This window comes from Artibeus jamaicensis, unplaced genomic scaffold, assembly GCF_021234435.1.
Source record: "Artibeus jamaicensis isolate MK-2021 breed Jamaican fruit bat unplaced genomic scaffold, CSHL_Jam_final contig_465, whole genome shotgun sequence".
In the NCBI taxonomy this organism is placed as follows: Eukaryota; Metazoa; Chordata; class Mammalia; order Chiroptera; family Phyllostomidae; genus Artibeus; species Artibeus jamaicensis.
This window is the reverse complement of record NW_026521843.1, coordinates 13,661,310-13,678,537: the sequence shown is the minus strand read 5'-3', so window position 1 is coordinate 13,678,537 and position 17,228 is coordinate 13,661,310. Positions and strand designations below refer to the sequence as shown.

The 17,228-nt window shown below is 36.5% G+C and overlaps 1 protein-coding gene across 6 annotated transcripts in view; it reads left to right on the top strand.

The window, feature by feature from the left end:
* Positions 1-17,228, top strand: part of ASXL2 (ASXL transcriptional regulator 2) — a 120,557-nt gene that overhangs the window by 55,052 nt on the left and 48,277 nt on the right. For 4 of the 6 annotated variants that reach the window (XM_053667117.1, XM_053667114.1, XM_053667116.1 and 1 more), the window contains 2 exons: positions 7,680-7,788; positions 11,632-11,782. In XM_053667117.1, coding sequence (XP_053523092.1) covers positions 7,680-7,788; positions 11,632-11,782 — 260 coding nt within the window. Of the gene's footprint in view, positions 1-7,679; positions 7,789-11,631; positions 11,783-13,016; positions 14,546-17,228 lie in introns of those variants that run through there. The other 2 variants (XM_053667122.1, XM_053667120.1) reach the window with 1 other exon arrangement.

Below are 17,228 nucleotides of genomic sequence, written 5' to 3'. Positions count from 1 at the left end.
CATGTGGGGCAGGGAAATATATTTTACTAACTCTAATACAGCAATTTTCAACTGGTCTGCTGTGGCACACTAGTGTGCCGCAGAATTTTGGTAATTGGTTTACGTGTGTCAGGAGATGAAAAAGGTTGAAAATTGGTGCTCTACATACTGCAAGGTGACATGATAGAGTAAATGATGGGTTAAAAACCAGTAATTTGATTTGCTGGTTTTGCTTTTTGTGTCTTGATCTAGCCTTGATTCTTAATCCTTAAAGTTGCAAGATTTAGAAGAAAATTAAGATAAATGTTTCTGAGTATTTGAGTTCTTGGGTTTGTCTTTACAGGTTTGAGTAGCACTTTGCCTCTTCTTGTTTATGCTGTTGAGTTGGCTTTGACCTCTGGTTACCCCCTAGGAATGAGTGATGTCCACAATGTCATGTCCTCCGTAGTATTACTCAGCTCCTTTGCCTCATGCTTATGACTTCTTTTATGGAGTCAGTCTGTCTCATGTTTGGTCTTTCTCTTTTCCTAATACCTCCTATTATCCCCCATCATTGATTTCCAAAGACTCCTGCCTTTTCACGATGTGCCCAAAATAGGATACTTTCAGTTATTGTTTTATGTCCAGTAAAGTCTCAGGCTTCATTTATTCTAGGATTCATTTGCTGGTCTTTCTGGGGGTCTAGGGTATCAGTAGAGCTCTCCAGTAAGGCCATATTTCAAATGAATCAGTTTTCTTATCAGCCTTTTTCACTGTTCAATTTTTGTATCCCAAAATACTAATTGGGAATACGAAGATGTGTATGATATTAAGTCTTCATCTCTAAAAGCATATCTTTGCTCTAAGTGATAGTTCCTAATTCTTCCATTGCTGCCCTACTGAGCCTCAACCGTTTCTTAATTTCTTGGCTGCAGTCTCCATTTGAATTGATGACTGAACCAAGGTAAGTCATCTTTAACAATTTCACCTTTAACATTTTTCTATTTTTAAAGTTATATATTCTATAGCCATAATTTTTGCCTTGATGATGTTCAAATGCAATTCTTTGGAATTTTCTTTCAATTTTATCAGAAGTTGTTTGAAATCATTGCTAGTTTTCTGCCAGTAAGATGATGTCATCTGTGTATCTTAAATTCTTGGTATTTTTTTCACCGATTTTCACTCCGTTTCTCTGAGTCTAGACCAGTTTTTTGTATGATGTGTTTTATATAGTTTAAACAAATGGGGAGATAAAATGCACCATTATATGACACCTTTGGTTCCAGGAAGCCATCCTGTCTGTCTACATTCTGTCCTGACAGTGGCTTCCTGTCCACAATGCAGGTTATACATCCGGACAGTCCAGTGCTGAGGCACACTCATTTCTTTAAGAGCAGCCCACAGCTTTTCATGGTCCACACAGTCAAAGGCTTTACTGTTACAGTATTTGTAGGATTACACTCATAGGTCCCAGAGCCTGTATGTTTTGGGGTTCAAATAGAGAAGAGAGAATGTGCTTCCCAGAGAACTTAACAGATATCACACACCGTTGAATCTGGCTGGCCCACAGTGGAGTCACACATTAAATTTATTTCATGACTATGTATGTAGTTATAAATGCTGTGTATTTAGGAAAGTTTTGGTTCTTATACAGTGTTGAAGTGGCTTCCTCAAATGAGACATTAGGAATGACATCTGAAGAGCTTGGTAGGAGAAAAGGTGAGAGTTATTAACATTGGAAGCAGAAGCATTAGCTCTAGTGCAAAGCCCAAGAAGTCAGAATTATAAGTTACAAAATGGAAAAAAGGCTGGTGAGGAGAATGGTCATGTTCAGATGATACTGATAACAGTTTATTCACTAACTGTTAGTTTATTCACTAACAGTTTATTCAACTAACTTTATTCTAATAAAATTATGATATCATGTAAAGTTTAAGTTGGGCAGCGGTGTTGTGATTATATTAGGTTTTTAAAAGGCCACTCTGGCTTCAGAGTGGGGAGTTTATGGGGGTGAGAGTGACATTACTATTGCTTGAGATAGGGAACGCTGAAACACACAAGGGTGAAGTGGGGGAGCAAGTTGTTATGGTCACTGCCACAGTTACCGAATCTCTTCTCTGTGACGTATGCTTTGTCCCAAATGACAAAGTAGGTGGTATTATGTCTACTTTGAAATGGAGTTGAGAAAATCATTTGAAGGCAAGAAAACGAAGATCAGTGATGTTTAAAATGACTTGCTCATGGCCACAGTCTAATCTGAACTCATAGTGGTATGAATACATAAATCTGGCTCTTTTTGTCTCACAATGATGTCTCCTTTCATGAGTTACTATATTTGCTTCATCTGAGCAGTAAAATTATAGACCTCAGGTTTTTCAGGTCTTGTAGCTCTTCAAGCTCCTGCTAAGGAACCATTTTTACAGCAGAGGGAACTAAAAAATAAGGCGATTGACAGCGTGACTGAAGTTACTTCTATTCTTGGGCCTTGCAGGAAACATCTGAGTATATTTCCTTATGTGAGGTAGATTCAGCATAAAATTACAGCATTGCGCTTGTTCCTTTTCTTAAAAAACAAACAAAAAAAACACCACCATTGCTCCTTCCCCCCACTCTGATCTCTTGAGCATGGAAAATTCGAAGCTGCATTGTCTCATAACTGTGTAACCGGTATCAGGGTTTTATCACTCATGCGTATGCATATAATACCTGTTCTTTCCAGTTATTCCATTGTTTTTAAATTTAACGATATAATTCTGTAGTTACTGCCCTTGAAGATCTGTCTATTCCTGCCATTATGGGCAGTATCTATTTTACTTTCCTACCATAATTTATAACATTAACTCTGTCAGGATTCTCTGACTTTTTATATTAATATTTTCCTGAAATAAAATCTGAATTGTTGTCTTAAACAGTACAGTGTTCTGTATCTCTTTTAGGCTTTTCAAAACTTTATTTTCTTCAAAGAAAATTAGCCCTGGCTCGCGTGGCTCAGTAGATTGAATGACAGCCTTCGACCTGAAAGGTTGCTGTTGGATTTCCTGTCAGGGCACAGGCCTGGGTTGCAGTCCAGACCCCTGGTTGGGGGCATATGAGAGGCAACTGATTGATATTTCTGTTACACATCGATATGTTTCTTTCCCTCTCTTCCTTTCTCCCTTCCCCTCTCTAAAAATAAATGAATAAAATCTTTTACTTTAGATTTTATTTATTTTTAGAGACGGGAAAGGAGGAAGAAGAGAGGGAGAGAAACATCAATATGTGGTTGCTTGCATGTCCCTCACTGGGGACTTGTCCTACAACTCAGGCAAGTGCCCTGACTAGGGATCGAATTGACAACCCTTTGATTCATAGGCCAGCAGCACTCAATCCTGAGACACACCAGCCAGGGCTAAATTTTTTTTTTTTTTTTTTAGGAAAATTATACCCAGATAGTTCTTTTTGCAAAGAAAAAATTATGATGGTGTTTGTATCTCCATTACCACATCTTTTCACTAGACGTGTTTGCCATTTGCTTTCATTTTTGGGTTGGGGTATTTTGAGTTTTTTTTCCGTTTTGTTTGGTTCTAGGAACTGAACCCTAGACCTGATTTGTTTGTTTCCCTTTGATATAAATCACTTAATACAGGTTGGTGGTCTCTGTTCCATAATTTGCAAATTCAGGGTGCTTGAAAAAGTTTTTTTCCAGACATTTGTTACTGAAACTCATTTGACCACTTCTCTTGAACTGACATGAAACTGTATATAACCTTTGTATATCCCACTTAGTGTGACTATTCATATGCTTCACTAGGTGTTTAAGGGGTGCTGCCCTAATCTCCCTGGTGGTATTACATCACAGACGGCATACTGTATTACCTTTCTAAAACCCAAAAGGTTTTTATGTCTGAAACATTTGGTCTTCATTGTTTTGGGTCAGTGCCTGTATTAATAGCAGTGATTAATTACAGTGTGCTGTGGTTATTTCCTTGTCTTTCTTCCCTTTTAGATTATAAGCGAAGAAAGCTTTCTGTTTTGGAGCCACAAATCTTAGTTTATTGTCTGTTTTGGAGCCACAAATCTTAGTTTATTGGCATAAACAGGGTAGATGCTTAATATTGAAATTGAATACCTTTAGTTGGGGCAAACTTTTACCCTATTATAATGTTTTTTCAGTTGGTTATATGTTCTTTTTAAGCAGTCTTTTCCTATTCTGCTTTTGTTTTCTTCTTACTGGAATCTTGGCTTTACCAGTTATTAATTTCATGATCATGAACATTTTTATCTACCTGTTAAATTAGTTTTTTGTTTTTGTAAAACTGGTGTAATAATTTTGTCTGACTCTAAGTATTGTTAGGGCTAAACAGAATGCTTTCTGAAATTTAACACTCTTCTTATTGTTAGTGTAGCTATTATTTATAGCCTGTTGGTTACTTTACTAAAATATGGTCAGCCATGCCCTTATTAATGGACTTTGAGGTCATTTTCATCCCTTTGATACTTTAATACTACTGTAGTTAATTCTTATGTAAATGTCCAGTCCCATCAACTGTCTATAGTATAGAGTGCCCATAACCTTACCAGCAGTGAATTTTATGAATTCACTTTTTTATGTTAAAATAATTGGCTCATATGAAATTGTAATTGTAGTCTCATGTATACCTCACCCGGTTTCCTCTAGTGGTGAAATCTTACATAAATATAGTACAATAGTGCTAAGATGAATTCGTTTGATTTCTCCAAGTCTGACCGATGGTATCTCCATTTAATTTCTTTTCCTTTGATCACTATTAAGTTTGGGCTTCTTTCCGTGTAGTCTATTCGCCATTTACATTGCGTGTTTTATGATCATTTGTTCCTATTCTTTTACCTCTTTTTTTCCTACTTTGTTGTCTTTTCCTAAAGAAACTCTCTTAGGACTATTAATTTTTTGTCTGCGATTTGTTTTGCAGTTACACATTTCAGCTTTGTATACTTTCTAAAGTTTTGTTGATTGTTTTTTTCTGTATAGAAATTAAAAAAAATTATTACTTTTAGAGAGAGGGGGAAGGAGGGAGAAAGAGAGATACATCCATGTGAGAGAGAAATACAGATCACCTGCCCCTTGCATGCTCCCAAACTGGGACCTGACCTGCAACCCAGGCATGTGCCCTGACCGGGAATTGAACCTGTGACCTTTCAGCCCATGGGTTGATGTGGAGCCCACTAAGCCACCCCAGTCAAGGCCCAGTATAGTTTTTATTTTTATTTAGTCAATATGTTTCTCTTCTGTGGTTTTTAGGTATCCTGTCTTCTGTAGAAATATTTCTGAATCCTGTATTCTGTATCTTTTAATACCTTTTACTGTTTACATTTTGGCCTTTAATTCATTTGGTATATGTTTTTTTATATATTGTGAGAATTATCTTCCACGGATGTACAACATGATAGCCAACACTACTTATTAAATAAATTATTTTATTTAAGACTTCGTTCTTGTGACTTAAAACCTTAACAAAATTCCAAGGTAGGACTGGCTTCAGGCAAGGCTTGGTACAGTGCCAAAGTAACACTGCTAAAGAAAAAATGGTTGTTTTCCTCTTTCTTAGTTCTGCCTTTTTAGGTGTTGAAATTGTTTTCTATAACCCTTAGCTAGGTGTTCATCTAGCTGTCTTTTGTGTTGTTCCACCCCAATTCCAGGTAATTCCTATGGTCACACGATAACTATGAAAGTTTTAGGCATTACTTCTTTTCACTACTCCGGGGAAGAAGACAGAGGGCCTCCTTCTAAAGCTTCCCTGGAAAGAAGGTTTCCTTTCCTAAATGCCCTACAAAAAGATGAAAAGGACTTTGATTGTTGGCCTGGATTAAGTCATGTTTCTGTTCCTGAATCTGTCACTGTGGGGGTGGAGAGTGTGTTGCACACAGAAATGCTTACTGGGATTTCAGCCTGGAAATGCTAGTTTAACAGTTTGGATTTACACCTGTGATGAGCGTGGGATTCTGTCTCAGCCGTGTTAGAGTGGGAGGGGCTAAGGTTTCACAGAAAATTTTAAGGACTGTCTGCAGAAGAAGAGGGAACAGATGACTATAAGTGACCATGTCATGATGCTGTCGTATTCTTCCCACTGCACAGAAACTGTACCTTTACGTTTATTATGAGCTGTTTCTGCATTTTCTCTGTTTCACTAACAGTAAATGAGTGCTCATTTGCCTATTTATGCTGTCCCAGAAGAATACCGCTTCAATAATACTGGTTTACAGTGTATTTTGAATATCTCCTTAAGCAGTTCTCCCATTATTTTCCCCCCCAGAAATTTCTTGATAATTTTTATATATTTGGTATAAATTTTGGGATTCTGACTAGAAGTATATGTATTTTTAACATGGAAATAACCAAATTAGAAACACATAACTGTGAAATAATCAACCTGGAGACATTCAGAACTTTTCTTTAGCAAAAGATTTTATTTTCTTTGTTGTCCTCCATCTTCTTTGTAGTTTTTTTTTAAAGATTTTATTTATTTTGAGAGAGAAGGGAGGAAGAAAGGGAGAGAAATGATGTAGGAGGATACATGGATCGGTTGCCTCCTGCACACCCCCAACTGGGGACCCAGCCCACAACCTAGGCATGTGCCCTGACTGGGAATTGAACCCTTGACCTTTCAGTTCTCAGGATTCTCAGGATGGCATTCAGCCCACTGAGCCACACCAGCCAGAGCTTGTTTCTAGTTTTTGACCCTCAGTACTTTCACAGTATCAAAAGACAATAGATCCATGGTCCTGCTCTGCTTCACAGATAACTGTAATCTTTAGTTATACCCAAGATATCTAGCAGCCTGTTCTAGTAGCCTTAATTTATTAAGTACAAGAGGAAAATGAAATCTAATTACAATTAGGAAGGAAAATAATATGCTTATGTTTTTACAGATAATTTTTTATATACGTAAAACTGTAGAAAATATGGTAAATGTGTTAGAGTTAGGAAACATTTACCCATGTTGTTAGATAGAAGATAAATAGCTATTCCAAAACCTACTTTTTAAGTGATCGCATATAAGAGGTCACTTATATGTAAATACGTAAATATAAGAGGTCAGTACAATTTATACAAATAAGGACTCATGTTGTACACCCACAACTGTATGTCAGGTTTTATTTCTGGACATTTAAAGCCTCTTCTAAATAAATGTATAGTCTTTTAAAAATAATTCAGCTTTATTAAGGCATAATTGACAAAATTTTAAGTGAAATAGAATCTTTTCATATTATAGTTGTGATACCCTCATTCATTCATTCATTCATTCATTCATTTATAGAGAGAGGAAGGGAAGGAGAAAGAGAGGGATAGAAATATCAATATGTGGTTGCCTCTCGTGTGCCCCTCACTGGGGATCTAGCCTGGGGGACCCTGGGGATTTGACTGGGAATTGAACCTGTCACCCTTTGGTTTGCAGCCTGAACTCAATCCATTTAGCTACACCAGCCAGGGCATCTGTGATACTTTTATGAGATGTTTTTCTTGGCTTCAATGTTAGATACTGGATGAGGGTTAAGAAAATTAAATAATTTTTTTAGATATATAAGCATGAATTCTAAATTCATGTTCTTCATGGCCTCTCTGTAGATTGATAGACTTTTTATAGTTTACAAAATATGTTTATGTCAATTGAATGTTGATAAGTTAGTTTTTTCTTAAGTCACCGTTACATTGGATATTCAGAGACGGAAACTAATCATTGTTTTTCTTTTGTTTGTCTTTCCAGCGGGACTTCCCCTCTTGCATGCCTGAATGCAATGCTGCACACAAACTCCCGAGGTGAAGAGGGCATCTTCTATAAGGTTCCGGGTAGAATGGGAGTGTATACTTTGAAGGTAAATATTTTTCTAAGGAAGTTATTTAAAAAGGAGGTCGTGAAGTGACTATATATAAGTAATGTTTGTATCATTGAGAACAGTGTTCTTGAAGAGCATATTTTCAGAACTAATATTTTCAGCCCTGTATCTGATATGTAGTAATCTGTAACCATCTGTAGACTAGAAGTAAATTTATTTTTTATTGTTTATTATAATATTGTAAGTAAAAGAATGAAATGAAAATGACTTTCAGTAATTTTTCAAGGGCGTCACAACATTTGAATAATTGTGGTAGAACTTATAGCCTTGATGCTTTATATACCCTCTCATTTGATTCTCCATTACAATTTAGAGTTAATAGTTATTATTCCCTTTTTACAATGGAGAAAGCCAAAGTTCAGAAGATTGGATTTTCCTGCCCAATTTTGGCCAAGCAGTATCAGAATCAAAACCTAGATCTGACTGAATCCTCAAGCCTATATGTTCTTTCTACCACAGCAGGCTTCCTGATTTTTTGTTTCCTACACTTAGAAGGTACCTTAAGGTACCTTGACTTATTTAGGGTCCTTTCAGTTACAAATAAGAAAACCAACGCAAATGAGCTTGAGTAAAACAAAATTTTTTTTTAAAGATTTTATTTACTTATTTTTAGAGAGGGGAAGGGAAAGAAAGAGACAGGGAGAGAAACATTAAGTGTGTGGCTGCCTTCCACTTGTCCCTCACTGGGGATCTGACCTGTAACCCAGGCATGTGTGCTGGCTGGCAATCAAATAGGCGATCCTTTGGTTCACAGGCTCACGTTCAATCCACTGAGCCACACCAGCCAGGGATAAAACGGAATTTATTAATTCAAGTAACTGAAAATTCCAGAGACACTCAGCCTTGATTGAAGAGCACAAATGATGTTTCAGGGCTTGGGAACAATTGATAATGGGGATGTTGTCAGGTCTCTCCACCTTTCTCTTGGCTCATTCTCAGGCAGGCTCTCACTCTCCTCATTATACAGGACCTCACGCCCACCACCCTACCCTGCAAGCTGTAAGGAAAGAGTCTAAGAAACTAAAATAGGAGCCTTCAGTTCATTTTGATTTGGATTAATTAGTTTGCTTTGGCCCATGTCTCTATACCTGAATGACTGCTATTGCCAAATGTATTGATCTTCTTGTTGGCCACTCTTAGGTTCATAATTACCCTTGATGTGAGGTTGGTGTTAAGCCTCCTCAAGCCAGATGAATTGATAAGAGGGGTTATGTCCCAAGGAAATTAATCAGCAGATTAATGCTTAGTGTGTATGACTATGGCCATGTTTATGTGGGACTCTGTCCCTTCTGAACCATTTCAGCTTTGAGCTGTAGTCATCATGCTCAGTGGTTGTATGTAGCCCACTAACATTAAAAAGAATTCATTTACCTGTAATGCCTCCTTTTTGTACACTTTGTTAAACTTCCTGGGATTACAGGGCTCTACTCCACGTAGAGTTTTCTGCGTTTCTTTTAGGCATGAGCTGTTCTAGGCTTTGTGTGTTGTTAATAATGTTTATGAAATGCATACTCCATGCTGGACGCTGTCAGGGGTGTCCAACCTTTTGGCATCTCTGGGTCACATGGAAGAATAGTTGTCGTCTTGGGCCACACATTAAATACAGACACTAACGAAAACTAATGAGCAAAGGAAAAGAAAGGTTTAAGTACTTATATTTACGATTTGTGTTGGGCTGCATTCATAACCAGCCTGGGCTGCATGCGGCCAATAGGCCATGGGTTGGACATCCCCTGCATGAGACTATAAAGAAGGGTAAACTGTGGTTGGTCCCTGAGCTCTTGAAGGTTGCATAGTTATTGAAATAATTGCACATCGATAAAGCTTACTGTGATGTGAAGTACTGTATTGTAAAGCACTGTGATGGTACAGAGAAAGACTGAATAAAGGGATCTAGAAAGTTTTGTTTTTTTCTTTTTCTGTCTTTTCTTTTTTTTTTAATTCTCACTTGAGGACTTTTAGAGAGAGAGAGGAAGGTAGAGAGATAGACATCAATATGAAAGAGAAACATCGATTGGTTGCCTCTCATATGTGGCCGTACCAGGGATCAGTCCCACAACCTGGGCATATGCCCTGACCAGGAATTGAACCTGCAGCCTTTTGCTTATGGGATGATACTGTATCTAACTGAGCCACTCCAGCCAGCGCTGTTTCTGTTTTTTTTTTTAACTTTTAAGATTTGAGTTACACTTTGGCAGTAAGTAATGTGAAAAGGGCCTTCCAGGACAAGGGAAGAGCTTAAGCAAAGAAAGGCACAGCCAGAATGTTTTTTTTTAAGTCGAGTAAATTGGAATGGGTAGACCATAATCTATGTGTGGGTTTGTGTGATAAGGAGTCAGGGATGGATACACGTTAGGTAAACACCAAACTTTTGAGCTTTTGAAAACCTGACTGATCAGTGAGTGCGTGAGTAAGAGAGAGAATGTTGTGTGTAAGACAAGGGGGTGGAGGAGAATGAGAATGAGTGTTCAGGAGAATAGCTATGGTTGTTTGAAAAAGATAATTGGCCTGAAATACAGAAGTAGGAAAAGGGATGGAGGCAAAGGATATTAGAGAAATAAAATATACACTAAATGGAATGGGTAAAAGAAGGGATAAAATAATTGGAAAATTTGTGGCATGAGCAGTTGATCTTGGAGGGATCACAGGTTTAAGAAAAGAAACTAGTTATATTTGTATCTAAAGTGAACCTGCCTGTCAAGAGGTATGGTTGGCAACTAACTCTATAAAGTGTCCTGCATTTTAAGGGAAAGGATATAAAAACATGAGATGTGCCTTTTAATGAAGTGCATAGCATGAGAAATGACATTAGGATATAAACATAAGTTCTTTACTAGATCAGAGTTACTATTTGCCTATGGTATGAATGCCGATGACAGGTAGGCGGGTCCTATGCCAGAATTATTTTTATCTTATTAGAAAAATAATATATTTGGGAAAATAAAAATATGCGAAGAGGAAAAAACCACATGGAGTTTTATAACTTAGAAATAACATTATTTATGTGTATATTTTTATATACTACATAAATACATAGTAGCTAATGTTTACTGAGGTCTTACATGTCAGGCACTGTTTTCCATTTATTAACTCATTTAATTCCAGAGTGATCCTGTAAGGTGGGTACTTGTATGCCTGTCTTAAAGACAGGGAAACAGAGGCATGAGAGGCTGAAGTCTACACAGTTAGGAGACGATAAAGCCAGAATTCAAACCCAGAAAGTTTTAATTTCCTAGTTTTTTAATCTTATAACTACCTTATTACATCTCTTACATACTGTGCTGAAACAGGTATCCTTTCTGACTGACATTCTCACAATCCATTGCAGAAACCAAAGAGTCATATGATTTTTAAAAAAGATTTCTTTTGTATTTGATTGTTGCTAGTTACCATCATTCAGTAACCAATTACATTCATGGACTATTTTTTGCTACCTATACTCTTAATTGAATTTATCATACAGAATGGTAGTAATATACATATAAACACACACACATATAGTACATATATTACATGGATGATGGATGTACACACATTTGACAAAATTTTTATTAGTTTTAAAATCTTGAACATAAAATAATTTACCTAACTTATACCAGTTTTTGGCTAATTTAAGTCTCTATGTTGTGCCTACATACAATTGTTAATTTGACCCAAAGAAGAGAGATGACAGGGATTTAGAAAATATTGCTGATTCTGCTGTTGAGTTCTATAATACTAAATTAATCTACACAGTTAAGCTGCAACAGTACATATCAGAGACTTAATTTCTCTTTGCCAAATTGATAATGACTAATCCTAATTGGATGCCTACATTTTCAGAAAGATGTGCCGGATGGGGTGAAAGAATTATCAGAAGGCTCAGAAGAAAGCAGTGATGGTCAATCAGATTCCCAGAGTTCTGAGCACAGCAGCAGCAGCAGTGACGGTGGCAGCAACAAGGAGGGGAAAAAGAACAGGTGGAAGAGGAAAGGTAAATCTCCCCGGTCCCCCAGTAAAGTACTGAATACAGTAGGATAAATGCCTTTGTTAGTTCTTTTTTTGGACCCCAGGTCAGTTAGTCTCCTTCCCTTACCCTTTACATCAGTACTGTCCCACAGAATTTCCTGCAGTCATGGAGAGTTCTGTATCTGTGCTGTCGAGCTCAACAAAGTAGCCACTAGCTACGTGTATCTACTGAGCATTTGAAATATGGCAAGTGTGACCAAAGAACGAAATTTAAATTTTGTTTTAACTTAAATTTCAGTAGTCACGTGTGGCTAGTGGCTGCCACATTGGGCAACACAGCTCTAGGTTTTACCTGGATTTGTTTTCAGCTTTTGGTCTTTTATAGCTCTTTATAGGGTGTTCTGATTTTATTTACCCCTTTAATCCTTTCTTCTAAAATTTGAGTACTTACCACTCTTAACAACTCTGCTTACTAGGAAAAGAATGCTCTTCATTTCTTCTAGCAAAGACTAAATGTAGTCTGCTTGTATCTGCTTTCATCCCTTGCTTCATAGCTTACCCAAAACACTTTTCCTTAAGGAATAGTGTCTTCATTGCTACAGCTTCCCTGGGATGGATTTTTCACTTAAGAATACATTTTATTACCTATTCTTGCTAATTATTTGTAGCCTCTTGTCAGAGCCTTGAAGAAAGCAAATTGTTTTTACCAAAATATTAGTAACTTAAGCTATACATGGCAAGGCAGATTTTAATCCAACTCATTATGTTTCCTTTCTTCATAAGGGCTTCTTTTACTCTGATCTGATTTTCCAGAGCAAACTAGACATCCAAGAGTTTCCCTAGTTTGGAAACACTCTTAGGTTTGAGTTTTTGGTGAGCTGTCTTTGGATCTGAAACTAGAGTTATGTTTTTTGGAATACTTCATTCATTAATTTTAAGTGCCTTTAGAACTATTGGTATAGCACTATATCAGAGAAATAGTCTTATTATTATCCCTGTGTTAATGTGTGTGCTACTCCTGGAGAGAATTGAAATAATTGGTACATCATCTGGGTTCTGTGGTATAGCTACTACCTATGCAGTTTGGGCAAATTTTGTGATTGGGAGGATTTTAGCTTTAAGAACAAAACCACTTGGAGAGCAACCCAGACTTCAGATGTTGGGACTGAATGGAATAAAGTAGGGACAGAGCCATGACCAGTGTTCTGATATATATATATATATATATATTTTTTTTAAGATTTTATTTATTCATTTATAGAGGGGAAGGAGAGAGGGAGAGAAACATCAACGTATGGTTGCCTTTCGTGCATCCCCTGCTGGAAACTGGCCTGCAGGGAAGCAGTCTGCAACCCAGGCATGTGCCCCGACTGGGAATCAAACTGTGATAAATATATTTTTTAAGTGATCCCTGTCAGTAGTGAAAGGAGGTATGACGTGCAGGCCTATATTCCTTACACACTAAGGACCTTTTTTTTTTTGGAAGGGTAGGGCTGACCATTTTAAAAGCTGTCTCCTCTGTGCCTCCTCGGTTTCAACTTTTTTTTTTAATTTTGGAAATTGTTAATCTGAGATTAGGAACCCAGCCAATCATCAGGCTGGAGAAACAGCAAGATTCTTAATGTTTGCATGTAGCTGGAAATTGAAATCAGTATTAAAAAAGCCAGACTAATAAACTGGAAACAAAATCATGGTCTCCAAGGTCTTGACTTTTCAATAGCCACATATACTGCATTACCTGTTACGAGTAGTGGCTGTTGCATGGTTGTTAAAGTCTGTCTCTGAGAATTTAAATGTATTGTGCTATAGGAGGATCTAAGAAATAATAATAGAACACCATCGTCAGTAGTTTATGAGGTTGATTAAAATGGCATAACCTTGCCCAGTATTCAGCATATTAATAGAAGATACTAACAGCTAAGTCATGGCAAAATCAAACTTACTAATAAGTACTAAATTTTTAAATAAATTGTTTGGAACTGCCTTTCATTCATTCCTTTTTTAGAAATTGTCACAAAATTGAATATATACCAATATTACAATGAAATATTCCATCAAGGTCTTTTCAGATTGTGAGTAGTCTGTGGAACTGAGAGTAGAATGGGCTGTATGGTGGTTTGGAAGGTGGAGATGAGAGGTGCACATGATGTCATATGGAAGTCAGGTTTATTGTAGCAGCTTCAGTATTAAGAAATGAATAAATGCTGAGCTGTTAACGATGAAGAATGATTTGGTCTTTCATTCATGGGTCATACATATGACATAGATATATACGTTTTTTGGTATGAATTATATATGTATGAAGGTTTTGTAGACCAGTGCAAATTAAAGCAGAAAACTTGTAGTTAGTAGTAATAGTAGCAGTATGCAGCAGAGCAGTACTAAATCAGTTGTAGTTAATAAAAGTAAAGCAAACTAATTGTGCCTTTCCTTTTTCTTATTTAGGGTTTTTACTCTCAATCTGACATCACGTTATTTCAAATGCATTGTAAGACAGGAAGAACATAGAGATAGTATCAAAACCCACTTCCTTTTATGTACAAAAATAAAGAGCTCTGGCAACAAAACTGATACTTCTAGTTGAAAATCGATAGAAACGCTCTTGATAGAAGTGTATCTTTCAGCCAAGTAGGAATAGAGAACAGAGCTTTGAAATTCAGCCCAGTATTAAAACTAGTTTATTGATTTCCGTGTGAAGTGGAAGAATTTAGGAGCTTATAGTTTTGGTACCTAATTTTCAAACAGGAAACAGTGTTCAGAGAAGAGTTTTATGGAATTCCAAGCAAAGGTAAGGTGGATTGTCTCCAGAAAAATGATTAAAATCCTTTTTTTTTTTTTATGTTGCTTTTTTGGTAGGATCATAGCTAAGTAAGAATCCGCTCCCCCCCAAATAAAATACAAATATTACAATGTGAAACAACTTCAGAAGTATCATTTTTATCTTCTGATAAAAGTTTAATTTTTGCCTGCTTTTAAAATGTTTTTCAGAAAAAAATTATGTGAAATACGCTTTTTCATCTACAAGGAATTACTAATTCTTTCCAGGAGCATGACCTAATGTTAATTTTACTGCTTGTTCAGAACTACTTTAAATCAGGAATTTGATACATACTGTGTTTGCAGTTAGAATACCACAGAGCTTCCTGCCCTCTAACATCATTTTATATGTGTTAAGTTACTGAATGGGGATGATTATGTATAGAAATGTCTCCTTTATAAAGTATACTGGGGAGAGAAACTCCTGTAGGCAAAGTTACCTTAGGTGGGGAGAGATGTTTGACAGAGATGTTCTATTTCTGCTATGGGTGGTGGTGGCTGAGTTTGAGGTTTTAGTTCTGTCAGTTATTAAAGTTGAAAACACTGTTAAGACTTGGATAGTCAGGGCACCCAGAAGCAAGGGAAGGTGTTCAGATATTGCCTCTCCATCTTTGATTATGGGACTGTTTGACTATCATCAGGAGCTGTAGTCTGCACTGTTTGGAGTAGACTACTTGCTGTGGGGAGAAGGAGCTTAGAACTAAAGGCCTGTTACTTCTGGAAATGAAATTCCTCTAAGGAAAGACTATTGTGAAAATAAGATCTCTCCTTTTAGAGAAGGATTACTGTTTTTAAAGATTAAAACAACTTTGGAAACTTCAATTATTATCACTGTTTCTGGCTGTTATGTAAAGTTAGGTTTTAATTTTGATATTACTACACTATTTTTGATTGTCTGTTTAATAGAGGGGCCCATTGAATGTTTTCAGGAGAAAAGAAATTATTGTCATTGATTATTTACTAAAGCTTTAAATTCAATTTATTTAATATGCCTACTCCATATTTTGTTGACCTTGTTCAATATAATAACCATTCATTGAAATGAGACATTCTCGGTGCTATAAATTAGTGTTTTGTTAATATATACTCAGTGGGTGTACAGAAATATCTAGCAACTACTTTAGTGAATTATGCAGTACTGGCTTTAATGAGCACCAAATTTTAAAACTTGTTCTAAATGTTTTTCTGGAAACACTTAATTTTAAACTTATAAAAGTTTTCTTGAGTAGGTTGCTCTTTGTTTTTTGGAATGACCTTTTTTGTTTTTTTTAAATCAAACAATAAGTAACTGCTTATCTTCTGACCAGATTTTGCTAATGTTTTGTTGTGGCTCTATGTTTATATGAAACATAAACATATAAGCAAGCATTTTTGTTTCCAATCAGATACTAATATGTTGTTAAGTGAGTGCTTTTTAATCTGTAGAGCATTTCACATTGGAGGACTAGTAGATCAGGATATAATCTTGAGCAGTGTTCAGTCTATTATTTATTTACGAAACCAAAGAAACATCTCTGTTTAAAGTATTTGCTATACCAGACTTTTTCCATTATGTACCATTTGCCAGGTATTTGGGAAACCAATTTGAAATGATGTGGGTCCTATCCATATCTAAAGGTACAGAAAAATGAGCAGATACTAGCAAATAAGAAGTAACATTTTTATATTTATCATATTATGGCAGAATTAGAGAAGATAGTAAACTTTACCTGGGTTAGTAAGTGTTCTGTGAGATACAGCAAACTTCAGTGTGCTCAGTGTCCCTTGAGAGTGTGACCTCTAGTGAAGACAGGATGTGTCATGAAGGGAGAGTGTATTTAAAGGCCAGAAGGTGTAAATGTGTATGCACTGTTTCCAGGAAACCATAGGGGAAAGTTTGATTGGAAGAGGGGATTTGTAGGAAAGAAGTTGGGATTAGACTGTTAATTAGTTTTAGTCTCCATTATTTATAGGTTGTGGGTGTACATAAAGTAATTTCTTAGGAAAATTAAGATATGTAATATGAATCAGAGAATGACAACATGGCTGACTCAAATTGTCATAGCTACATACCAAGAGGAACAAGATTTTTGTTTATTACTTTTTTCTGTTTGTCTTATCTAACTCTTATCCACTTGGTATCCGAGTTAATACATGAACTGCTTTGATTTGGTTTTTTACTCAATAGTAGGTTTTTTTGTTTTGTTTAATTTAAAGATTTTTACTTAATTTTAGAGGAAAGTAAAGGGAGAGGAGAGGGAGAGATACATTGATCCGTTGCCCCTCATAGACCCCAACATGCCTGGGAATCTGGCCTGCAACCCAGGCATGTGCTCTAACAGGGAATCAAATGGAAGACCTTTTGGTTTGCAGGATGACACCCAACCCACTGAGCCACACCAGTCAGGGCAGTTTAGTTTAGTTCTAATCACTGGTATCCAGATGACGAAAGAATTCATTTCCATTCTACTCTCTCAATTCTCTTATACCTCATTTATGTGCTTCAGTCTATTGTCCTTCATAGTTACTTTTTTTGTGTGAGCAAGTGGAACATTTGTGACAGCCCTGTGTTGCATAAGTCTGTTGGCGCATTTTCTAAACAACATTTGCTCTCTGTGTTGTCACATTTTGGTGATTCTGAAGATATTTAGACTTTGTTATATTTGTTGTGTTAA